This window comes from Peromyscus californicus, unplaced genomic scaffold (genome assembly GCF_007827085.1).
Source record: "Peromyscus californicus insignis strain IS unplaced genomic scaffold, ASM782708v3 Scaffold_20__1_contigs__length_68692818, whole genome shotgun sequence".
Taxonomy (NCBI): domain Eukaryota; kingdom Metazoa; phylum Chordata; class Mammalia; order Rodentia; family Cricetidae; genus Peromyscus; species Peromyscus californicus.
This window is the reverse complement of record NW_026294503.1, coordinates 38439947-38465350: the sequence shown is the minus strand read 5'-3', so window position 1 is coordinate 38465350 and position 25404 is coordinate 38439947. Positions and strand designations below refer to the sequence as shown.

Genomic DNA, 25404 nt, shown 5'->3' with positions numbered 1-25404 from the left:
AGAGGCAAGCTGATCTGTGTCAGTTTGAGGCCAGTCTGGTCTATATAGTGAGTTCCAGATCCCAGCCAAGATTACTTTCTTAGTTACTGTTCAATTGATGTGATGAGACACCATATCGAAGGCAACTCATTAAAGAAAACATTTAATTGGGAACTTGCTCATAGTTTTAGAAGATTAGTTCTTGATCATCATGGTGGGAAGCAGATAGGCATGGTGCCAGAGCAGTAGCTGAGGGCTTTGTATCCTGGTCCACAGGCAGCAGGCAGAGAGACACTGGGCCTGGTGTGGACCAGAGGCTGGTGTGAGCTTTTAAAACTTCAAAGCCCCACCCTTATTGACACACTTCCTCCAACAAGGCCACACCTTCTCCAACAAGGCCACATCACCACCTAATCCTTCTAATCCTTCTCAAATAGTTCCACTCCCTGGTGACTAAGCATTCAAATACATGGCCCTCTGTGGGCCATTTTCATTCAAACCACACAGGCTACACACAGAGAGACTTTGTCTCAGAACTGTTGCACAAATCCTAATTGGTCTTATAATAAAAAAAATCCAGAGCCAGATATTGGGGTAAGTGCTGGGAGATCAGAGGAAACAAGCCACTTCTCACCTCGCCATCTCCTCAGCCCGAAGTGCACCCGAACTCATGTCTCCTCCTGCCTTACATTCCTTTCTCTGCCCAGCCATATCACTTCCTGTCTCAACCTCCCTAGTGCTGAGATTAAAGGCGTGAGACTCCCAAGTACTGGGATTAAATAAAGGTGTATGCCTCCATTGCCTGGCTCTGTTTCTCTTTTAGACTGGATTAATCTCGTGTAGTCCAGGGTGGTTTTGAACTCACAGAGATCCAGACAGATCTCTGCCTCCCAAGTGCTAGGATTAAAGGTGTGTGCCACCACTGCCTGGCTTCTATGTTTAATGTAGTAGCTGGCTCTGTCCTCTGATCTTCAGGCAAATTTTTTTTTTTTTTTTTTGGTTTTTCAAGACAGGGTTTCTCTGTGTAGCTTTGCGCCTTTCCTGGAACTCACTTGGTAGCCCAGGCTGGCCTCGAACTCACAGAGATCCGCCTGGCTCTGCCTCCCAAGTGCTGGGATTAAAGGCGTGCACCACCACCGCCCGGCCTGAGGCAAATTTTATTTGTTAGAGTACAAACAAAACATCACCACACAGAACAACAGCAAAAGTGAAACAGAACAATAAAGAAATAAGACAAAGCAATGGGGGCTGGAGAGGTGGCGCAGAGGTTAAGAGCATTGGCTGTTCTTCCAGCGGTCCTGAGTTCAGTTCCCAGCAACCGCATGTTGGCTCGCAACCACCCATCATGGGATCTAATGTTCCCTTCTGGTTCACAGGCATATATGCAGGCAGAACACTGTATACATCATAAATAAATCTTAAAAAAAGACAAAGCAATGAAGGTATAATATCGATCTTTGGATTTTGCATAAACACCCCCACACACACGTGCACTCACACATGAACACATGCACAAAATAAAAATAAATATTCATTTCCACATTGTGGGAGGTGGAGGCAGGGAGATTAGATATTCTTGGTTATCCTCAGCCACAGAGTTTGAAGCCCGACTGGGCTAAAGCCTCTCTGGAACATTACCACTAAAATGACGCAACTAAATATATCCTGTGCCCATAGGCCAGTGGTTCTCGGCCTTCTTAATGCTGCGACCCTTTAATACAGTTCCTCATGTTGTGGTGACCCCCTCAACCATAAAATCATTTTCATTGTTACTTCATAACTGTAATTTCGCTACTGTTATGTATCCTGTTGTACCAATGGTCTTAGGCGACCCTGGTGAAAGGGTCATTCAGTCCCAAAGGAGTCGAAAGTCACAGGTTGAGAGACCCTGCGATGGGCTTTAAGAATCAAAATGTTGCTTTTTGGTGGTGGTGGTTGGGGGGCTGTGGTGTCCAAGACAGTTTCTCTGTGTAGTCTTGACGGTCCTGGAACTCACTCTGTAGACCAGGCTGGTTTCAAATTCAGAGAGATCCTCCTGCCTCTACCTCTCAAGTGCTGAGATTAAAGGTGTGCACCACTACCGCATGACAAAATGGTTTTTTAAATGTATTTTTTGTTTGTTTGTTTTTGAAGCTAGGGTCTCACTGTGTAGCTTAGGTTGACTGAATTCTTGGCAATCCTGCCTCAGTGTCCTTCGTGCTGAGATCATAGACATAAGCCGTCACATTTGGCTAAGATGCTTTTCATTAATTATCATTACAGTTATTGTTGATGTACAATAGATTGAAAAAAAGAACCACAAATGTGACAAATTCTGGCAGGGAACTTACAAGCTGGGTGTGGTGGTGCTGCTTGCAGCCCCTGATTGATGCTCAGGAGGCTGAGGACTGATGATCACTTGAGCTCAGGAGTTCAAGACCACCTGGGTGACTTTAAGGAATCTGTCTCCAAAATTTTTTTTCTTTAAAAAGAAGGGGTGGAGAGAAAGAAAGAATAGAGGATTAAAAACAGATGGAGCTGCACTTGAATCTCTTGATACAAGTTTTATTTCTGTGGTGGTAGTAGGAATGGGGGGGTCATGTTATGTAGCCCTGCTGGCATCAAACTGGTGATTGCTGGGTGGAAGTCTTTTATGACCTTGGTTTTTCATGTGCATGTACCTCTGCATGGGTATTTGCTCAACCTGGTAGGTCAACATCAGCTACCACCCTCAAGAGAGGTAGAGCTTACTCTTGAGACATGGTCTGAATTCAGCCTGCCTAGCTAGCTTGCAAACCCAAAGGTCTTCCTTTCTCTGTGTTCCCAGTTCTGGTGTCACAGGCGTCCACTGTTACACCGCTGTTTTACATGGATTCTGAGGATCAAACCCAGGTCTCCAGGCATGCAAGGCCAATCCTCTCTTGTCGGAGTTACCTTCCAGTCCCAGACTAGTTTTCTGTTTTTCCTCTGGACTGATCTGGAGTTCACTATGCAGGTCTGGTGCCAAACTCACTGCAGCCCTCCTGCCCCAGGCTCCCCACTTCCGAGGTCATAAGTGTGAGCGCTCAGACTTTAACTTTTGAGTGGGAGAGTGTTGGTAGCAATCTCACCCCTAGTTGTAGTGACTGTAGAAGCACTGTAGGGACATCTGTTTACAGAAGCAGTTGGACAGGAACAGAAGGCACTGTGTTCTCTAAGCTTTGTTTGTGGTAGTCAAGTTCAAACTGAGGGTCTTGGGGCAAGGGCTTTCTTTCTCAGTGTTATTCCCTGAACACATTACTTGTTGGTATGCAGCACAGGCCGGCCTTGAATTCAGAATCCTCAGGCTCAGCCTCTGGACGCACCACTGCCAGTCAGAACACATTATTCTATGTAATAAAATGTACTCATTTTAAGTGTCTCAGTGATGTTGGACAAATACATACATCCATGTCAACATCACAAAAAAGATGTGGACATTCCTATTAGCCCCTTACCAAATCTCTATTGTCTTTTCCTGTGCATTTTTAACGTGGGCCCAGGACACACCTGAGCTGTCTGTCACTGTGGATTAGAGCTGTCTTGTCCAGAGCTTCATATCAATGTAGTTAGCCACTCTTCCATGTCAGACTGCCTTCACTAGACATGTGAGCTTCCTCTACATCACAGAATATGTCTGCAGCTTCTTTTTTCTTACTATGTAGTGGTCCCATCTTCCTGTTATACATGGTTTTTGCTTTTTTTCTTTTCTGCTATTGGTGGCCATTATGACTGAAGCTACTGTGGACATTCACACACATGTGGTTTTTTTTTCTTTTAATAAACACCCAAGAGGGGAATTAGTGGGTTATGTGGCATGTATGTGTGAGGGGGATGGAAATTTTTGCTTAGCTCTATCCTAAACTGTTTGTGGCACTTTATGTTCCTCAGCAGTGAGCCCAAACCACAGTTCCTCCATAGCTGTGCCAACATTTGGCAAGGTCAGTATCTCCAATTTTAGTGTACAGATGAAGTTAGAGAGTTACCTAGCTGTGGATTTTATATTGTTGAAGAATCATTCTGGCACATTTCAAAATGGTAAGGATACTTTCTCCAGGAGGATTGCCTTAGTGGAGAGATCCAGCTGAATCCCGGACTCTGAGAATTTGTAGCCCCAAGGAGGGTGAGGATGAGGGTGTGATGGCATATTTTGATTGTCAACTTGACAGGCCACAGAAGAAACCTCAAAGGAGGAACTGTCTCCAATCAAATTGGCCATAGGAATGTCTGCAGGGGCATTGTCTTGATTGCTAATTGATATAAGAGGGTCCAGCCCACTATGGCAGTTGGGTCTGGGCTGTGCAACAAAGCCAGATGAATGTGAGCCCCAGTGCAAGCCTCTGCTTCAGTTTCTGCTTCAAGCTCCTGGCTTCCCTCAAGGATGGACTGTAACAGGTAAGCTGTTGCTTTTGGTTATGGCTTCAGATCCCAGAATTAATAAACTAGCTTTCCTTATATTTTATTTATTTATATGTGCATATGTGTAGGGGGTGCACATGTTGGAGGTTAGAGGGCAGCTTGTGGGGGAGTCAGTTCCCTCCTACCATGTGGGTGCTGAGGATTGAACTCAAGTCCTCCGGCTTGGCAGTGAGCACCTTTACCTGCTCAGCCATCTTGTTGACCGAAGAATTTTAAAAATGCATTTATTAAATACATCTGTATATGTGCGTGTGTGCGTGCATGCGTGCGTGCGTGCGTGTGTGTGTGTGTGTGTGTGTGTGTGTGTGTGTGTGTGTGTTTGTGGAGGCCAGGAGTTGATGTGTAGCGTCTTCCTCAATTGATCTCCAGCTTATATTTTGAGACTGGGAGGTCACTGATCTGGCTAGACTAGCTGGCCAGCCAGACCCAGGATTCTTCTGTCCCCACATCCCCAGTGCACACGGCCATGTCTTCTTCATGTGAGTCCTGGGGATCAAACTTAAGTCCTCATATGGGGCAAAGACTTTATCAACTGAACCATCTCTCCAGTCCTTAATTTGAATATTTTGTCTCCTTTTTTCTTTTCATGTGTGTCTGAGTGTGGTATGCATGTGTGCATGTGTATTTGCATATGTGTGTGTGTGTGTGTGTGTGTGTGTGTGTGTGTGTGTGTGTGTGTGTGTGTGTGTTGCACATAGGTACATATGCATGTAGAGGCCTGAGGTTGATGTTGGGAATCTTCCTTGGTTCTCTTCCATCTCTGTCAGCTTTCTCAGGAATCCCTCGTCTTTGCCTTCTGAGGCTGGGATTACAGGCTGGCCACCTTGGCCACTCAGCATTTTACATGGCTTCTCAGGACCCTAACTCCAGTCCTCACTCTTGTGTGGCCAAGTACTTTAACCACAGAGTCCTCTCCCTGCCCTCCCCACTTCTCTTTGAGACAGGATCTTCTTCTTCTTTTTTGTTTTTTTGGCTTTTCGAGACAGGATTTCTCCGTGTAGTTTTGGTTCCTGTCCTGGAGCTCGCTCTGTCGAACAGGCTGGCCTCGAACTCACAGAGATCTGCCTGGCTTTGCCTCCCGAGTGCTGGGATTAAAGGCATGTGCCACCACTGCCCAGCTTGAGACAGGATCTTGCTATGTGGCTATGTACCCCAAGCTGGCTTTGGACTTGCAGCCCTTCTGTCTCAGCCCTGAGAGTTGGGGTTACAGGTATGCTCCACCACGAGTGCTCCCTGACTGCTTTTCTTTGTTTTTGTTTGGTTTTTTGTTTTTCGAGACAGGGTTTCTCTGTGTAGTTTTGGTGCCTGTCCTGGATCTCGCCCTGTAGACCAGGCTGGCCTCGAACTCACAGCGATCCACCTGGCTCTGCCCCCCGAGTGCTGGGATTAAAGGTGTGCGCCACCACCGACTGGCTCTTTGTTTTTTTTTTTTTTTTTCTGTTTTCTGAGACAGGGCCTCTCTATGTGGCCCCAACTGTCCTCAGACTCACAAAGATCTGCTGTGTCTGTGTCTGCTTCCTAAGTGCTGGAGTTAAAGATACCACAGATGGCCGGGCGGTGGTGGCGCACGCCTTTAATCCCAGCACTCGGGAGGCAGAGACAGGCAGATCTCTGTGAGTTCGAGGCCAGCCTGGTCTCCAAAGCGAGTTCCAGGAAAGGCGCAAAGCTACACAGAGAAACCCTGTCTCGAAAAAAAACCAAAAAAAAAAAAAAAAAAAAAAAAGATACCACAGATGCACCCACATATACACATGAATAAATAAATAGAAATTTTAAAAATAAAATTGTATTTAATGCTGTAATATTTAAGATACAGACTATACAGACCAACATTCTAATTATAAGGCAATAGCATCACATATATACGATATATGTTTTCAATTATATTATTATATATTACTGTATGTGTGACATTTGATACACAATGTAATGAAAAGCAGTGTACTGAATAACTTGAATTCTATTTCTTTCTGTGATAAGGGACTCTCTATGTAGTCCAGACTAGCCTTGAACTCAACAGAGATCTACATGCCTCTGCCTCCACAGTTCTGGGATTAAAGCATTGTATACCACTGCACCCAGCATAACTTGAATTCTTAAATAACTATTCGAGAAGTAAACCACTGCCGATTCATTTATAGCTCTCTTATGAGGTCCTCCTCGGCTTGTCTACTCAGGATTTGCCCAGAACTCCCTGACCCAGGATCCCCGACAAAGTGACAAAACCCTGGTTTTCAGAGGCAATTTGAGGCAATTAGATCCTAATTCAACCCAGATGTCCTGTTTCCCTAGTATGGCTGCTAGCACCGTCTGACATCTGGTGGTCACATATGGAATTGCAGGTTCTCCGATAAATTCTTGATAGGATTTTTTTGTTTTCTAATTCTTTTACATTCTTTTCTTTTAGTGTAAAACTCCGTCTTTATTAAATTGGATTATAAATTTTTGGACAATCTTTCTCGTTCTACAAGTGGGCACTCTGCATTGGTATGGACACTTGAGCACAAATATAATACTTAGGTCAACTAACAAACTAAAAAGTTCTTGTGTGTGAAAATGCTATTTCGTATTAGTGCAAACATTTGTTGCTTCTACATAACAGCCACACCAAGAGAATGATAGATTAGGCAAAAGGAAAAATTTTGGTGACCATGCATAAAGCCGTGAGTTTTGTTGACAGTTCATGCCAATTTTCTTATAGTTGGAAAGCACACACTGTTGCCAAACTATTTCCCAAAATTAACCTTCTCTTTGAGAATGAAGAACTGTTCTATTTAAATGACCTTACCAACATCCAATCAAGGCGTGATTTTGAAAAACAAAACAAAACCCTAAGAAGGTTTATTCTGAGTCAAACAGGAGTGATTGGCCGTGAACACGAAGTCATTCAAGTTACCCTGAATGAAGTGTTTCAGCATGACTGCATTTTAATCATAACCTGAGCAAGGGTTGACTCTGTAGCTCTGTTGGTAGAGAGCTTGGCTAAGGCTCATGACGCCCTAGGTTTGATCCTCAGCATAGTATAAACCAGGTGTGGTGGTACACGACTGTTAAGCATGCAGGAGGTAAAGACTGGAGGGTCAGGATTTCAAGACCAGCCTCAGCTCCTTGGGGAGTTCAAAACATTTGAAATCTCACACAGACACCCAAGCCAACTCCTGGGTCGCTGGGCTGGTTCAGGCCGGGCATCTCACTCTTTTTCCCGACCCAGGCCGCTTTCACATGCGACTCTGAACCCATTTTCGGCCTAAATTAGGGTTCTTCCCGCGCTCGCACCTACGACCGCGCACGCGTAAGAAGAGGCCCACCCACCTATGACGCACGATTGACGCAGGCCGAGAACTCAGTTCCCAGAGCAACAAGCGCCGACTGCCCGCCTTCCGCTGGCGCTGTGCGTCACTTCCTCTTCTCCTCCCTCTTTTCTCAACCGGATTGACGATAGGTTCCGCCTCAGGGCGCGGTGTGCGGCGGGGCGGTGCTGGGAAAAAGGCGAATCTTCGGCTGTGGATAGGACCAGCTCTGGGATGGGCGGAGTCGGGCGGAGCTTGGCTTCTCCCGGCCAATCGCTTTCAAATCTGCCCCCCTCCCAGGGCGCCGCGGAGCATGCGCAGTCTCAGAAGGGAATCTAATCCACCACTCCGGATTTTGGGAGCGTCTGGAGGGAACTCTGACAGCGGGCGGAAGGTGGGGCCTTGGGGCGGGTCTCTTGGCGAAGGCGTTTATTGGCCGGCCGCTGCCTGGCGTAGGGACTTTGTGGTTCACAGCCTTTTATTCTTTCATTCATTTGTTCATTCATGGAGTGGATTGAGTGACACCAGGCTTTGCGGGTTCGACCCTGTTCCCCAGGAGCCCATGCTTTGGCTGACACTTCGGTGTCGCCCTCTGTCTCCTCTCAAGTCTGGTGTGATACTGTTTTGCAAAAGGGAGATACAGCCTCTCTTCCTCCAGGCACGGCTACGCCTCTGAACTCAGCTGTTGTACTTCCCCAGACCTGGGGGGCATCCTGGCTTGCTGCTTATTTACCACCGATCCCCTTTCCTTCACTTTCCATCCACCTGTGCAGTAGAGCTGTTTCGCACAGGCACTGCGAGGTTTGAAATGAGCTTAGATCACCTAACCTTGGGGTTAATTTCCAGGCTTTTTGACTGGAGATGCAGCTCGGTTGGTAGACTGCTCGCTTAACATGCGTGTAGTCTTGGGTTTAATCCCCACATCCCTGTCATCCTGAACTGGGGAGGTGGAGGCAAAAGAATCAGAAGATCAAGGTCATCCTGGATCACATAGCAAGTTTCAACACAAGCCTGGACGGCACGAGAGCTGCCTTCGCTCTTTAGTTGTTGACTTTCTTATATGCATACCAGTATGTGAACGTTGAGTGCAGGTGCCACAGAAGTCAGAGTGGTCAGATCCTCTACAGCTATGGCCACAGACAGTTGTGAGCCACCTGACATGAATGTTGGGTTTGGAACTCTGGTCCTCTGCTAGAACAGCGTGTGTGCTCTTAACCACTGAACCAGACCCTAAGTGTTGACTTTAAGGGAGGGTTGCTGTCTATACTGGAGTCTGAATTATCCTAAAGGAGGAGTTAGCAAATCAAACACAAAATTCTGGGTCCTCACCACCCAATACATTGACAATAGAGCCAGCAGTGTAATATACATTGTCTAATTCCCATATTTTATTTCTCAGTGGCTCCATACCAAAGAAGGGCCACAAGGAGTATGGCTGTCCTTTTAACTAGGGTGACCTGCCTTACAGGGACAGAGTGAGTTTATGTGAGACACTTATGAGAAGCTCATTCATCACACATGATTCTTGTATAATATTAGAGGGACCAGCCTTAATATTATACATCCCAGGGGCTCAGGAGAGAGAACTACTAATGGCGAGGACTATTTTCAGAAATAGAATCTCAGCACACCGAGCTCTATAGTCCACTTGCTTTAATTCCTCTGGCATAACATCCTTTATACACAGCTTTAGTTCTGTTCTCATGCCTAGCTCCTTTCTTGCCTGATTTCTCTCTATACTTATCTAAGTTCTATCTTAATTCTGCCTCATCTAGGTCCTTTTCAGCTTGTTCTTACCCAGATAGTACTTCCCCATCTGGCTCTTCCTCATCTTCCATCTCGTTCCTCTATTACTCTCTTCTAGCCCTTCAATTTAGTTCTTCCCCATCTCAGTTTGTTCCTCTCAAGTTCTTACCCGTCTAGTTCTTTCATTCTCTTTTCTTTTCTCCATCCTCCACGTGCCCTGGAAGTCCTGGTAGATATACACTTACAAGCAGTATTCCCTTAGCAGTGCAAAGCCAGGCTTCCAGGGCCAAATGGAGGGGTGATAAGAATCATACTGAGAGGCAATAACTGTTAATTATCATTTGCAACCCCAAAGGGAAGTGGCCAATGGGGAAATGAATTAACTAAAGACTAAATTCCGGTAATATCTAAGAAGAGGGAATCTTATGTGCTCAACTATAGTCTTAAATGTGATTAGTAGAAAATGTTAAGAATCTATAAGTTGCTAGGTCAATGGGAGAAAATAAAACTGCCTTCTTTTTTTCCTGTGGCTCCTATCTGTCCAAGCTATCTGCTGTTTTTCTGCAGGGTGGGGGAAAGTGTGCTCGGTCGCTAGGCAACCTGTGTGCAAGTAGATGCCTCTGGTGATAGTTAAAGGGAGATCTGGAACTGGAGGCAAGATTTGGGAAAGGAGGTAGTTAAGCTTAATTGGCACATCTGCCAGGCCTTCTCAAACAGGTGGCCTGGATGCTTAAGTCTGTTCTTACGGAGTACAGAGGTATCTCTGATAAGGTACTTTCCTCCATCTGGGGATGGACCTGGCCAGATGCTGCCAATGATGATAATTACAGGGAGGCTTGAACTGGGGTTCTGACTGAGCATAGCTATCAGCACAGAAAGTTATCTAAATATTCCTAGAAGTGGTTAGGTAAGGAGTTAAAGGTCTATAAAGTTAGTAAGGATGTAAGAAAGGAGGGTCTGAGCTAAATTGTGTAAAGCTATTATTTAATGTCCACCTGACCTAGGCGGTGTCTCCTTGTGGAATTTGTCTTAAATCAGGAGACCTTCATGTGGACTGTTATTACTGCTAGTCCTTGAAAGTGGCCAAGAGAGATATCTGATTCCAGAGAAAGCCTTTCCTGAGTCTGTTCTCCAAAACCTGGAATGTGTATGTCCAGAGAGTGATCAGTCCACACTGTTAGCCCTTCTTAGGGAAAAGTCAATTGGGAAAACTATGAAGGCACACATGATTTTCATAACAGAATACAGCTGATATATAACAAGCCAAATGACACCAAAAGCTTCTTGGAATTTGGCTTCCTCTGGAGGAATTCCCTGATCCCTCCAGGTAGTGACTTTGCCATAACCAGCTGAGTTCTTATGATATATTCCTGCGGCCCGCAGCACATGATCACGTGGGAGTTCCATAAACTGTAACCACCACCACTGTATTATTTGTGTCTGTAGTACATATATGTGAATGTGTTTTTTTTAATGTGCTTGTGTATGTGGAGGTCAGAGGTCAACATTTTGCATCTTCCTCTGTCACCCCCCACCTTAGTTTTTCAGATCTCTCTGTGAACCTGGAGACAGTCATTTTTGCGAGGCAACTTGGCTCAAAAGCCCCAAGGATCCTCCTGTGACAGCCTCCCCAGTGCTGGGGTTACAGACGCATTTCACCATGCCCATGTTTGGTGTGGGTGCTAGATCCAAACTCAGGTCTTCATGCTCGTGACACAAGCATTTTGCCGACTGAGCCATCTCTCCAGCTCCGTCACTGCAGCATTTCGAGGGAAGAGTTGCCAAGGTCTAACCAAGGGACTTCTTGGTGATGCTGAAGAAGGCAGTTAGATCTCCCACTCCCTGGCCTGTGAACTAGAAAGCTCAGGTGAGAGATAGTCTAGTGGTCAAGTGGGAGACAGAAGCCCCGAGAGCTGACAGTTTTTATCCAACGGGAAGTGGTCCTGTTACCCAGCCAGAATATTCTTAGCTAGGACAATCTCGGAGATTATCCTAGGTAAATAAAGACTTATCATCACCTTGTTACAGCGCCATATAGGGAATATGTAACTGAATTTGCCTCACTTTGTATCCACTTGATTTCTTATGTTAATCCCGATAACAGCCCTTTGGAGAAATCATCTCATTTAGTAGATGGTGACATTGAAGGCATATAGTTCAGGAGTGATGGCTTGGGGCTCCAACCTGCATTACAGTTTTAATTATCGCTTGTCAATCCTATCCAGCCTTTTTGGTCCTATTCTTTGAGTTCCCGTTATACTGGGTATTTCAGGGAAGCAGATTCTCTCTTTCTCTTTCATTTTTTTTTTGAGACAGGGTTTCTCTGTGTACCCTTGGCTGTTCTGGAACTAACTCTGTAGACCAGACTGGCCTCAAATTCAAGAGATCCTCCTGCCTCTGCCTCCAGAGTGCTGGGATTAAAGTCCTGGACCACCACTGCCTGGAATAGTCTATCTCTTTTTTTTTTTTTTTTTTTTTTTTTTTTTTTTTTTTTTTTTTTTGGTTTTTCGAGGCAGGGTTTCTCTGTAGCTTTGCGCCTTTCCTGGGACTCACTTGGTAGCCCAGGCTGGCCTCGAACTCACAGAGATCCGCCTGGCTCTGCCTCCCGAGTGCTGGGATTAAAGGCGTGCGCCACCACCGCCCGGCAGTCTATCTCTTTTTACTGGACAATTTTCTCTCGTTTTCTTTCTTTTCTTTTCGTCAGTTGGTTTATTATTGTGTGTGTAAGGTGTGAAGATTTGAGTGTGGACACACACATGTCTCGAAGCATGTTTGGAGATCAGAGGAGAGCTTCTGGGAGTCGGTTTTTCCCTTCTGTGGGTTCTGGGGATAGAACTCAGGGCATCAACCCCAGTGGCAAGTGTCTTTACAAGCCGAGCCATCTGGCTGGCTCTTTTCTTGTTTCTTTCCTTCATTCTTTGGCACCCTTGTGTCCTCTTCAGACAAGGTCTAAGATTGCTCCACTGAGCTCCATCCCCAGGTTACTGAAGAATTTTCTAACAAAGCTTGTCATGACCTGAATGGGTTCTCCCCAAATTCCTATGTTGAGACTAATTCCCTATGTGACAGTTTAGGAGGTCTGGTCTTAGGGAGGTTGATGAGGTCAGGAGAACTCTGACCTTATTAGTGTGATTAGTGCCCTTCAAAGAGGCCGGAGGGCTAGCTGAATGGATCTACCATGAAGACATAAGAAGTTAGCAGGCCAGAGGAGCTGGCCTATCAGTGCATTAGCTGCTGCTTGGCATAATAGCCAAGCACTGGTAAACTATAAAGGACAGAGGTTTATTTGTCATATGTACTGTGGAGCTTTGCTGGCCCAAGTGCCCCCATGGCACAGAGCAGCACACCAGACCAGGAGTGTGCTTGTTTCTGTGTCTGTTCGTCTGTCTTCTAGCCCTCTTCTTACCGAGTGACCAGTATTTAATCCTAATCATACCAAGGATCTTAATCCTGATCATCTCCTAATGATCCACCTCTAGTCGCCAAGGTCAGATGACGTTTCCACCCTCTTCAGTACATCATCACAAGGAGTAAACTTCCACGTATGGGTCTTTGGGAGCACACTTCTTTGTTCTTGTGTACGGTATTAGCGTGGACAAAGAATTTAATATTACTTACTACCATGTATTAAACTTTCAAGGTCTTTTCCCAGAGAAAATAGCTGCACACATATGTTTCTTCATAAAACACGATAAAAAAATTAATGAGGATTGGTCTTTGTAGGTCCTAGTAATAAATCCTATCTTATTTATGCATATTTTTATTTATGCATATTATAAATATTCTTATGCAGGATTGAGTTAAGACCCAGTAGTTCTTAAATAATGCTATCAAATTGTCATATAAATTCCACATGTAGCAAAGGTGAGCAATCTTTGTAGTCAGGGCACACTTCAATCACGGCAAGGGCCTCATGAAAATCTCACTTTGCTGGTGTTCTACCCTCATACTTCTAGCCTCCAGAACTGACCAGTTAACACCCCTCTTTAAGCCACCCAGCCTACCATCAAGTTACAGAAAGCCTCAGTTAAAAGCCTCCACCCCCTCTAAGCACTCCGTGGGGACCTGGTGTGACCATGAGGGTGAAAGCGCTGTAAATAAATTAGGATGGTCCCCTTTCGAGATAAAAAGTCCCATCGTGAGGCCAAAGCTTAATGACAGAGGCAGCTGGTGCTCGCTTGTCGGAACTTTCAGGTTGCTGCCCCTCCTCCCAAAGCAGAAGTTTAGCTCAGGGTGGAAAAATCACAGGCAGCCTGTGTACGTGACTAAGTCCACGCATCTGTAGGGCCCCTAAGTAACAGGATACTGGGGTGGGAAAAGCCAGAAAGAGAGTCTTTGTTGTGAGACGTGAACATAAAAGAAGAAAGGATATAAGAAAGTAATGAGGAACAGGTGTGGTGTTGCATGCCTTTAATCCCAGCACTGGGAAGGCAGAGGTTAACAGGAACTCTGTGAGTTTGACACCAGCTTGGTCTCCATCGAAAACTCTGGCCACATAGTGAGATTCTGTCTTTAAAATGAAAACAAAGGGTTGGGGATCTAGCTCAGTGGTAGAGCGCTTGCCTAGCAAGCACAAGGCCCTGGGTTCGGTCCTCAGCTCCGACAAAAACAAAAAATGAAACAAAAAACGAACAAAAAACAAAACAAACAAAAAAACCCAATGAAACCTAGGTGACATCTAGTTAGGACTGTGCACCCCAGAATGCTGTCACTCAGTCAATGAGGAGCTGGAGGATGGATGTGTGTGATGGGGGAGATTGTTTTTGGTAATGAACCTGTCTATGTCTGCTTTCCAGGTATGGGAAGACTGTGAGGAAAGTCTGGTTTTTGCTGCACTCTGTTTCTCCAAATCCAGCTTGAGTTTGGGCAAGGGCATTTGTTTCTCATAAAACTGATTATTTTAGAAGTCTTTCCCAACTTTAACCATCCATAAATGTCCTACAGGTAGTCTTTGTGTATCTTTGAATTTCCAGCCTTCACAGGAGACACTAGGGAAATGTTACAGATAGTAAAAGACAGCTCTGGGTCTGTCCTGGACACCCCAGTTTGGTGGCCTGAGGATGTGGGCACGCTTTTACTATGCCAAGCTAATTCCTATTTACTATCCCTCTTCTGTTTGGCAAGGTACTCCCACCCCCAAATAGGTGCCAGGGCAGTGAACTAATACAGTGGGCACATTTTAAACAGGGGGATGATGCACAAAGATAAGCACCATTCCATACTGCCAGCTTCCCATCCTGCTTTCCAACTTGCTTATGTTATCTATTTATAGAGAATTAGAACAGAAAAGAACTATGAAAGAGTCGGAGATGCCCTGGATTGAAATCCTGAAATAGCACCAGCCACTTACATGTTCCTAGCCAAGGGGTGCATCTTTTCTGTACCCCAGTGCACAGCATAGCTCTGCTTTGAGGATCTGTGATGAGTAAGTGCTAAGCATGTGCCAGGAGCCAGAGCGCTCTCTCTCTCTCTCTCTCTCTCTCTCTCTCTCTCTCTCTCTCTCTCTCACACACACACACACACACACACACACACACACACACACACACACTCAAACCTGAACACAGACCCAAACCAAATATACTAATTGGTTTCCCACTGGCCGGGACAAGGATGAAGATGAGAGTATTATTAAAAGTGTGAATTATAAAATGAGTTATAAAACAGCACAGATACATAGCAGAGTAAATAAATGCTTGCTAGCTTTAAACAAGTGTTGGCTCAGACCACTTTTCCCTTGTGCTTGCTGAGTGGTCCACTCTGGTTCTCTATTACTATTTTTTAATTGCATTTTTAATTGAAAAGAAATGCACGTGTACGGTAGAAAAACATCAAACAGAACACTATAAACACACAAGCGCGGGCGTGAGAAAGACTCCCCTCTTCTGTTTTTTGTTTTTCCTGGAGTCACTGTTATGTACCCATGCACATTCTAATCGCCATACCTTCTCTCTTTTTTTATAAACACATAGGGGCTTACAACCCACGCTTCTTAGCAAGCTGGCTTCCAAGGGGCTCAGGAACTTTCAGGGGATGGATTTACTGCTGGGGCCCATGTCAGGAGCCTGATTTGACTGCAAAGGTAGCTAGTCTGAATCAGGCTTAAGCTTGACCTCATTCTTCAGAGAAAGCACCCCCTAGGCATTCTTACTCCACACATACCTACTTTCCCAACCTGTAAGGGGGGGTTGTGGAGCGTGGTTGGGGCGTCAAGTCCCCTGAGGGTCACGAAGCCTGGCTTGGGGGAGTGACCACGGTGATACTAGGGGTTTCATCTGAGTACCACCAGGGAAGTGCAAATCCAGCCTGGAGTACAGGACTGGCAGTTCCCACCATAAGCACCTCCCCTAGTATAAAGGTTTCGCGCCCTTCGCTCCTCCTCTGGTTCCTCCCCTCTCCCTTCCCTTCCTGCTCCCTCCCCGGTCCTCCACTTCCTTCCCTATCGGCCAGTCCCCTTTCTTCCAGTCCCCTTTCTTCCAGTCCCACCCTCTCCTCCTCTCTCTTGTCCCTCCTCCCTTCTTCCCGCCTCCTTCTCAGGCTCCAGGTCTCCTGGAAAACCCGGGGCAGATCTTCGGCCGGAACACGACTTGCGCATGCGCAGGGGCTGCGCCGGCTGGGCTGGTGGTTTGGAGGTTCCTGGCTGCTCCGTCCGGCTGCCCTCCAGGCCTCGGCTCCTGCTTGGGGCCGCTGCGCCGTGTAAGTGTCCCGCTGGGGTCCCGCGTTGGGGTTCCCGGCCGGAGGGGCTGGCTGGGGGATTAGCCCTGTTTGCACTTGCCCGGGTCCCCTGCCTGCCCAGGTCTCCTGCTTGCCGGGTCCACTGCTTGTTCAGGTCCCCTTGTCAGCCCAGGTCCCCTGCCCAGCCGGGCACAGCCTGCTACCTGGTGGCCAGTCATCTGGCGCCCCGCCTGCACCTGTGGTGCGGTGTGTGCACCTGAAGGATCTGCATACACTTGTCCGGGATGGGCTGCACCTGCAGCCTCCAGGCGGGCCAGGCTGTCTTTGGCTCTCAGTCCCTCCTCTTTTCCGTTTCTGGAGCCTGGACCTGGGCTGCACTGTGCGCCACGCCCCTCGCCCACAATGCTGCACTGGGAACCGGGTGCACCATCCCTAGCGGCCCAGTCTAGGGGCCCAGTGCCTCAAACCCGACTGGGCAGTTTCCCTGGAATGAAATCTTTGCTCTGTAAACTCCAGTTTGCCTCCAGTGACAGCTTAGGAGGAGAAAGTGTTTCGCTGCACTGGTCTTTGATCATGCCTTTCTGTTGTAGCTTCGCTTCCTTGTTACATTGTTAAGCAGAGCTTTCTGGTGTTATGTCGGGTGACGGTGGCCTTTAACGGAGCTGCAATCAGGCTCCACTGAATTCCGGGAAAAGTATGAGGCCGACACACCCCCTTTAGAGACAGTGACTTTGCAGAGTTATGGAGTTACAGCTGTTTCCTTATCTGCCTTGTCTGTTATTACCAAACAGTAGCACCAGGTGCATGACGTTGTAAACCTAGGAATATTCTCGAAGATTTCCAGATGAGGTTTGGTTTTTTTAAAAATATTGTTTTAGATGGTAGACTAGTGGGGGAGTGGAGGAAAAGATATTGTCAAAAAACTTAATCTTAAAAAAAAAAAAAGTGGTGTTTGCCTGTAACCCTAGTGCTGGGGCAGGGGTTTGCCAGTTCAAGGCCAGCCTGGGCAACTTAGTGAGACCCAGGGTAAACAGAGGGAGGGAGTAAGGGCTCATCAGGAGAGAACTTTCCTAACACGTGCAAGGTCTTGTGGGGTTCTTAGCTCCACGTGCAGTCCAGGATTTTCAGAGTTGTGTGACTATCACCATTCCAGAACATTTTTTCATCACTCAGAAAGAAAACCCTTACCTTTTAGAGAGTCACTCTTCATCCCTGACCCTTGGAAATCCTAGCCACTGTGGACACACTTCCTTTGCTTATGGATTTGCATCGTCTGGGCATTTCATGTTAGTGGAATCACCCGTTGTCCACCTTTGGCTTCTTTTAGCCTACTGCTTTCCAGATTCGTGTGTGTGTGTGTGTGTGTGTGTGTGTGTGTGTGTGTGTGTGTGTGTGTGTTGAGAGAGAGAGAGGAAAAAAAGATAGAGGGCAGGGATAGTTGTTAGTAGGTACAGAGTTTCAGAGCTATAAGATGGAAAGTTCTGGAAATGGATGATGGTGACGGTGTACAGCAATGAATACTCTGCATGCTTTCAGAACTGTATGCTTAAAAATGGCACACCTTATGTTTATTTATTTATTTGTTTTTGTTTTTCGAGACAGGGTTTCTTCTGTGTAGTTTTGGTGCCTGTCCTGGATCTCGCTCTGTAGACCAGGTTGGCCTTGAGCTCACAGAGATCCTCCTGGCTCTGCCTCCCGAGTGCTGGGATTAAAGGCGTGCGCCACTATCGCTGCCCGGCTATGTTTATGTATTTTTAAAAGATCTATTTATTTATTTTTGAGGAAGGGTCTCTTACATAGCCCTAGCTGTCCTGGAACTCACTATGTAGACCTCTGCCTGCCTCTGCCTCCTGAGTGCTGGGACTAAAGTGTGTGTGACCATGCTCAGCTCTTATTATTTGCTTGGTTGACATAGTTCATGTCCTGCTCCCCAGCTCTCCGGCTGAAGTGTATCAGCCTGTGCTTTCCAGGTTGCAACTCTGTCACCAGTCAAATTCAGGACATGTTTGTCAGCGTGTGTGTGTGTGTGTGTGTGTGTGTGTGTGTGTGTGTGTGTGTGTGTGTGAATTGCATGTAACTGCAGTGCCCTTAGAGGCTGGGGGAAGGGCGATAAATCTGCTGGAGCTGGGTTTACAGGTGGTTGTGAACAGCCCATATGGATGCTGGGGACTGAACTCTGGAACCTCAGAAGGATGGTATGTACTCTTAACTGCTAAGCCATCCCTCCAGCTCCTTTGTCATTCTTTATTTTTTATGAATCTTCCTTTGAGATGGGGGAGGGGTCTCCCTGTGCAGCTCTGGCTGGCTTGGAACTCACAGAGATCTGCCCTCCTAAGTGGCTGAAATTTAAAATATCTTTTTTTTTTTAAAAGAGAAGATATGACTGTGTGGTCCAGGCTGACCAGGAACTCATGATCTGACCCTGGCCTCTTGAGTGCCAGGATGGTGGGCATGAGCCACCAGGTGTGGATCATTTTTGTCATTCTGCACAAAGACCACATCCTCACTAGCAGTTCTACCTGGTCCTGCTTTCCTGAGGAATACATAGACCCTCTTTAGTGAAGTATCAGGAGTCTTAGCTACCCTTGCTCATTAATTAGCTTGTTTTATTGTCAGAATCTGTGTCGGAATTCTAACCAGAAGTGTATTGAGTTTACATATTAATTAAACTGAGGGGTCTGACAGAGTTAGGATAGTGATACTCTTGTCCATGAAGAGATTGCTATTTCTTCAAATCTAGACACTGGGAAAGTTCACTAATACTGGTGTATTTGGTCTATGGTTTGTTTCAACTTCTGTTTCTCACAGAAGAGACCTTGTGGGGTACTGTGTAAAATCACTATGGCCACTCAGAGTGGTAGCCAGGGTTGCCCCTGGGGGCTTAACGGGGGTAGCCCTGGTGTGTGACGCCGAAGTCTCTGCCCACCGCGGCTAATGGGGTCAGTGAGATTTCTGCATGGCGGAGACGCCTGTCATAGCCACTTTTCCCTTTGGACAGGCCCTCAGGATGAGTGTCCCCGACTACATGCAGTGTGCAGAGGACCACCAGACCCTCCTGGTGGTCGTACAGGCCGTGGGCATCGTGTCCGAGGAGAACTTCTTCAGGATCTACAAGCGGATCTGCTCCGTGAGCCAGCTCAGTGTGCGCGACTCGCAGCGGGCGCTCTTCATCCGCTACCGACACCACTACCCACCGGAGAACAATGAGTGGGGCGACTTCCAGACGCACCGCAAGGTGGTGGGCCTCATCACCATCACCGACTGCTTCTCGGCCAAGGACTGGCCACAGACCTTCGAGAAGTTCCACGTGCAGAAGGAGATCTACGGCTCCACGCTCTACGACTCCCGCCTCTTCGTGTTCGGGCTGCAGGGTGACGTGGCTGAGCAACCGCGCCCCGACGTGGCCTTCTACCCCAACTACGATGACTGTGATTCGGTGGAGAAGCGCATCGAAGACTTCATCGAGTCTCTCTTCATTGTTCTGGAGTCCAAGCGCCTGGACAGAGCCACGGACAAGTCCGGGGACAAGATCCCACTTCTCTGTGTCCCCTTCGAGAAAAAGGATTTCGTGGGACTGGACACGGATAGTAGGTAAGTTTATGTAGGAATGGTTGACCTAGAAGCCCAGGGCTTGGTGCCTCTTCCTTACATAGGAAGCAAAAGGGATGTAAGAGCTTAGTTGCAGCAAGGATAGCTAAAATGTGGTCCATTAGCCACTAAATAAGAGGAGTCCCTTAGGAGTCAGCACAGACCCAGTTCCTGGGTGTCACGAGTCCCCTGATGGGATCCTGCAGTCATCACTGCCTGTGGCTTCTGAGCACGAGGAGCCAGGCTATAGTGAGCTGGGGTGAGCACATACTGAAAAGAGAGCATAAAAATAGATCATGAATATTTTTTTGCATCGATAAATGTTAGGTTAAAAAATGAAGTTAACATTCATTTCAAACTATTTTATTTTTGAGACGGGCTCATGTAGCCCAGGTTGGCCTCAAACTCTTTATGTAGCTGAGAGTGAACTTGAACTTCTGTTTCTCCTGCCTTCACCTCCCAAGTGCTGGCAGCATTATAGGCGAGCACCACCATATCCCACCTGTCTTAATGCTAGGCTGGAAATCAGTACCAGGGCTTGCCGTGTGCCAGAGAAGCATTCGACCTACTGAGCCACATCTATACCCCTGTTTTTACTTTTTTTTTTTTTAAAGATTTATTTATTTATTATGTACACAGAAGAGGGCGCCAGATCTCATTACATATAGTTGTGAGCCACCATGTGAGTGCTGGGAATTGAACTCAGGACCTCTGGAAGAGCAGTCAGTGCTCTTAACCTCTGAGCCATCTCTCCAGCCCTGTTTTTACTTTTTAACTGGTGGTAACTAAAGCAGAGCATTGTGAGTCACACCTGTAATCCCAGCCCTCAGGTGGCTGAGGCAGGCGGATCTCTGAGTTTGAGGCCAGCCTTGTCTACAGAGTGAGTTCCAGGACAGCCAGGGATACAGCTACACAGAGAAACCCTGTCTTAAAACAAAACAAAACACAAACTGTGTGGCAACTAGACACTTGAATTAGCTTCCCTGGTGGATGCTTCATCTGTTAGTACTGCTCTAGAGCACAGATGAGATTCTGAAGGATTGGGCCCTGGAGTGCAGCCTAGGTCTCTGACTCCCAGGCCAGGCACTCTGCAGGTGTGGTCATACCAGGTCATTTCCTTATCCCGGAGCTGCAGGAGATCAGAAACACCACCCAGGTGCCCCTGAAGAGCCATCTGTATAACACTGAAGTGTCTACATTCCAAGATGGAGCAGGACAGAGTCTGTGGGCTTTGTCTTTCACCCTGTTCCCTGCACTTCCCTTGGATCACAATTTCAGACTTAGCTCTTCAGGCGGTTCCTTACGCTCTTAGCGCATGTCACTATCTTGCCACTGTGACTGCTAGCAGAAGAGGTGAGATGCAAGCTTAGGCAGAAGCCTTTGCCAAGAAGGGATCCCTTTTGATAGAGAGAGCTCAGGGCCTCTGTGTCACCCAAAGGCTTGATGGCCTCAGGCAGGAGCCCAAAGCATTGACTCTGATCTGCTTCATCATAGAGAATTCAGATCACGATCCCCGGGGAGGCTCAAATGGCGTCACGTGCCTACTGCAGAGTGGGTGTCACCAAGTAGTATGCTTCTGGAATTATCTAGAGTCACATAGCAACTTTCTGCTTGGTGCTGAGTTGACAAGAAAATACCACGGAATCAGCATAGGCCAAGGGCAGCAGCAGCCTTAGGGGTTGGAAGCAAAGAGCGACCCTGTCACACAGTCTGTGATGTTTAGCCAAGGTCTGGGTGGAATCTTCATGTCTCACCTGAATTGATGCTTTTGGAGTATCTCAGGCCCATTCTCCTTCACCTTTCCAGCAGGCCTGTAATTTCGTGGCCTGGCTTCCCAGGAGGAAGGATTAGAAAGCCAGCAGCTACTGAGTCAGAGCTGATGTCCCCGCCAAGCCCACCCCAAAGCCTTTACTTGAGGGAGATAACCATGCTGGGGAAACCGCATTCCAGCCGTTTCAGCTGTCCTTATCCCAACACCGTAGTCTCAGTTTCCTGAGACGATCTGGAGCCAGGACAGAGCCGCACACTTGCCTGCTCCTCCTGGTAGCATGAACACACGTCCAAGGTGAAATGACACAGGGTCCTGGAGCTTGAGGGGAGAAGTCTGGATGCACGTCCAGTGTTGGTTTGACCCAGTCACAATACGCTGATTGGACCCACACAGCAAGCCCTGGGTGTGCATGGTTGTGAGTCCACACTCACACAGGCCCCACTCCTTAGAGCCATCAGGGGGTCTTGGACATGTAGTGTGTAGCTCTCGGAGTTATTTTTGTTCTTGTATGTTTCTAATTTTGCTTGTCCCTCTTTCTTTTCTTTTTTCTTTTTTTTTCTACCGTACCGCCCTGTGAGTATGTTGTTGGGTCTGAAAAGGTAGGCTGTGAACACACCACTGTGAAAGTGGCTAGTTTCCCCCTGTGCTGTTCCCATTGCTGCCATTGCTTAAAAAACAAACAAAAACAAAAACAAAACAACCAACACCGCTGCCTAGATCCCTGTGTGTTCCGAGCAGCCCTTTAATTGTTCATTTCTTTCTTTTAGAGTTTTAGCTTCCTCGGCACCTAACCCATTGGTGTTTGATGTTTGTCCAAATACTTGCTCCAGAGACCTCCGTGGTCTTTAGTATTGGTGACAAATGAGCCTCTACTAACTCCCTTTTTTTGTTTTGAGGATGTGAGATGCCAGTTCATTTGGGTGGCTGCAGCGGTTTCCATGGGGGATGTTTTAACGGGGGACACCGAGAGTGCAGCCCTGCTTGACCCCAGGCTTGGAAGCGAGTGAGGCCGCATGCGGTGGGTGGCTGCGGCTGTGGGATGTGCATGGTGGTGGTGGCCGCAGGTCAGACATGTGGGGAGCAGAGCTGCTGTGGGGAGATGCCTGCCTTCTCTATTTGCTTTTCCCCGAGGGGCCCCTTCCCTATTCGTTTTTCAGCAGCTTCTCCCCAGAGAGGGTAGAGGCCATTTTAAGTGGACAGCAGTCCCTCTCTTTAAGAGGGCCCAAAGGTGACCTTTCTAAGACCGGGAAGCAGTGACCTTCCAGATAGCTAGTTCATTGAGTCTTAAGCATGTGAGGACCTGGGTTACTGACCACTATTCCCTCTCTGCCCGAAGAGCTCTGCCCAGGCCCCCCCCAGCTGGACTTTCCTCCCTGATAGAGGCAGGAAAGCCCACTCCACGCCAGGGGAGGTTGATGGCATGCCACTCATCTGTGTCACAGATCTAGACCTCTCAGCATCTGAAGTCAGCCTTCCAGGCTGATCTTTGGCTGACCGAGTCCCCACTGGCCCCTCCCTTGGTCCCCCTTACTGTATGGCAAGGGTCTTGTTCTGTATGCTGCTGCTACCATACACTGCCTCTGAGTCTCCATTTACTGGTCTGGCCAGGTGCAAACACTTTCATTTTGCATTTACTTTGTCTCCATGGAGATAGACGGGCCTCGCTAAGAGATTCCCTCCCCTTTAGGGTTGGGACTGAAAGGAAATTATTGTCACTAGTACAGCGAGTTGGGGAGATGCTGCAGGGAAAAAAGCAGGGGTCCTCCTATGGTTGCAGGGCCTTTCCGTCACTCACTAGGTCCTGAATTCATTCATGTGACAATAGCTTGTCCTGGGCTTTTCTCTCCTTACCTGCTCACTTAGCAGCTTGTCACAGGGACCATAAGACCACGGGGGAACCATGAATTGGTGTCCTGGCCTGTCCTCTGGGCATCCTATGTGAGGGACAAGGACCCTCCTAAGTGCCCCTTGCAGAAGACACTAACTTCTTTCTTTAGTGAGGACCCCCTAGAGATAGTGTGGTGCACAGCTCTGGGCACTTGCTGTGTGTCAGGCCAGGTCCTGGGGAACACACCAGGGCATGCTTCAGGGACAAAGGGAGACTCCAGTAGAATATTCGTGGTTCTGCCTGCACCATCTAGGGTACTGTGTCACGGGTAGCCAGGTGCTGGAGGAGGGTGGCAGGTACACGTGGGCAGTCAAGAGGAGATGCTCCAAACAGCTGGGGTTGAGTTTGTAGTTAGAGGAGGTGAGATGTGCCAGCATTGAGTCTGTGTCTAGAACCTTAGAAACAGATAAGCTGATTGGGAATGGGGAGAGCGCCAATAACAGGGTATAAGGAATATGGACTCTTGGGGCAGTTGACATGTGCCCGAAAGGTGTTATATATGTGGAGGGCTGTCCATCCAGATTGTGGAAAGCCTGCTGTAGCCAGGTCTGAGTAACTTGGGCTCTGGCAGTGGATTGTAGGAGGGAGCTTGTGTAGAGCAAGTTGGGTGGCAGTGGTGGCCAGAGACAGGTGAGGCCATCCTCAAGGGAAGGGCCCTGTGCAGGAGCAGGATGGGATTTCCAGCTAATGTTCTATCTTTCCTGTGAACTCAAGTGAAAGGTTGGGTAGGGGTCTAAGGAGAGAGGTGATCTGGGGAAGTGGGAGACAGGTTCTTGGCTAGTTGTAGAATCGGCTTGTTCTCGTGATAGACTCAGAGAGACAAACCTCCCATGACCACAGTAGCCACGGGGGAAAAGAGTGCGTTACTTCTCAGTGTGAGCTACTGTGTCACCTCGATATTCACAGGCTCAGTGCTCTCTGGGGAGGAGGGGGAGAGGTGGCGAAGTCAGCGCAGCCAGCTTTCGGCCACCAGCTAGCGACCGAACCCGCGTACCTCAGATCACCCGCGGTATCTGAGGTGGGGTCGGCAGGCCCATTTTTGCAGCCTTCTCAGAGAGTTTAATTGGTGATGTAGCAGGATGAAGGCTCAGGCTGGTCAGACCTTCTCTCTTCTGAACCTGCTCTGTGATGCTAGCATCTAAAGCCGGCCAGTTTTAGAGTCTTAAACAACAACAACAACAACAACAAAAAATCTCCCCACCTCAGTGCCCACGCTCTGTCACAAGCTCAGCATTCCTTGGTGGTTAAGTGGCACTGAAAAACTTTACCCTCAGTGAGACAGGTCACTCTGGCAAGGACATGGCTTAGATCATGCGCATGTACAACCAGACATGCCACTTGGACGCTTTCCTTTCTTGGTGGTACCAGGGATGGACCCTAGGGCTCCCCCCATGTACTATGCTAAACGTGTGCTCTACCACCAAACTACAGCCCCAGCCCTACAGAGTAGTTCAAAATAAAGATCTGTTTATTTTTATTCTATGAGTCTTGTGTCTGTGCACCATGTATGTCCAGTGCCTTTGGAGGGAGAAGACGGTGTTAGATCCCCTGGAGCTGGAGTTACAGACAGCTGTGTGCTACCCTATGGATGCTGGGAACTGAATGCAGGTTATCTGGAAAAATGGCAAGTACTGAGCCATCTCCAGCCCCCAGAGTGATTTTATTCCCCCTCACTTAGGTGGTGATTTTTTTTCCCCCTCACTTGGGGCAGTGTTTTGAGCTGCATATTCTCAGCTGCCATTCCTGTCCGGAATGGTAGGAGGCTGGAGGGCCTGCGCATGAGGGCATAAAGTAGCTGGTGGTGGACTCCCCCTCTCTCGGGACCTGTGTTGGGGATCCTTGGGGAGGAGGTTGAGGCATGAAAGTAACATGTAAGGTTGTGCCGGGAGTGGTGGCCCCTTGGGGGAAGGCCAGGAAGACTAGTCTGGAGACCTTGGGGTGACCGTGGCTGTGGCTGTGTCTCCTGGGGATGGAAGAGGAGCCCAATGCAGTGTTGCTTGTTAGCAAGGCCATCCTGGTACAGTCCGGTGGCCAGGGAGTAAGGGAGCAAA

At 47.7% G+C, this 25404-nt stretch overlaps 1 protein-coding gene across 4 annotated transcripts in view; it reads left to right on the top strand.

Moving 5' to 3' along the window:
- Window positions 1–15995: 15995 nt before the first annotated feature.
- Window positions 15996–25404, top strand: part of Trappc9 (trafficking protein particle complex subunit 9) — a 479962-nt gene continuing 470553 nt past the window's right edge. For 2 of the 4 annotated variants that reach the window (XM_052747954.1, XM_052747952.1), the window contains exons 1-3: window positions 15996–16127; window positions 19105–19697; window positions 22044–22064. In XM_052747954.1, the coding sequence (XP_052603914.1) occupies window positions 19114–19697; window positions 22044–22064 (605 nt within the window). In that variant the 5' untranslated portion in view covers window positions 15996–16127; window positions 19105–19113. The remainder of the gene's footprint in view (window positions 16128–19104; window positions 19698–22043; window positions 22065–25404) is intronic. The other 2 variants (XM_052747955.1, XM_052747953.1) reach the window with 1 other exon arrangement.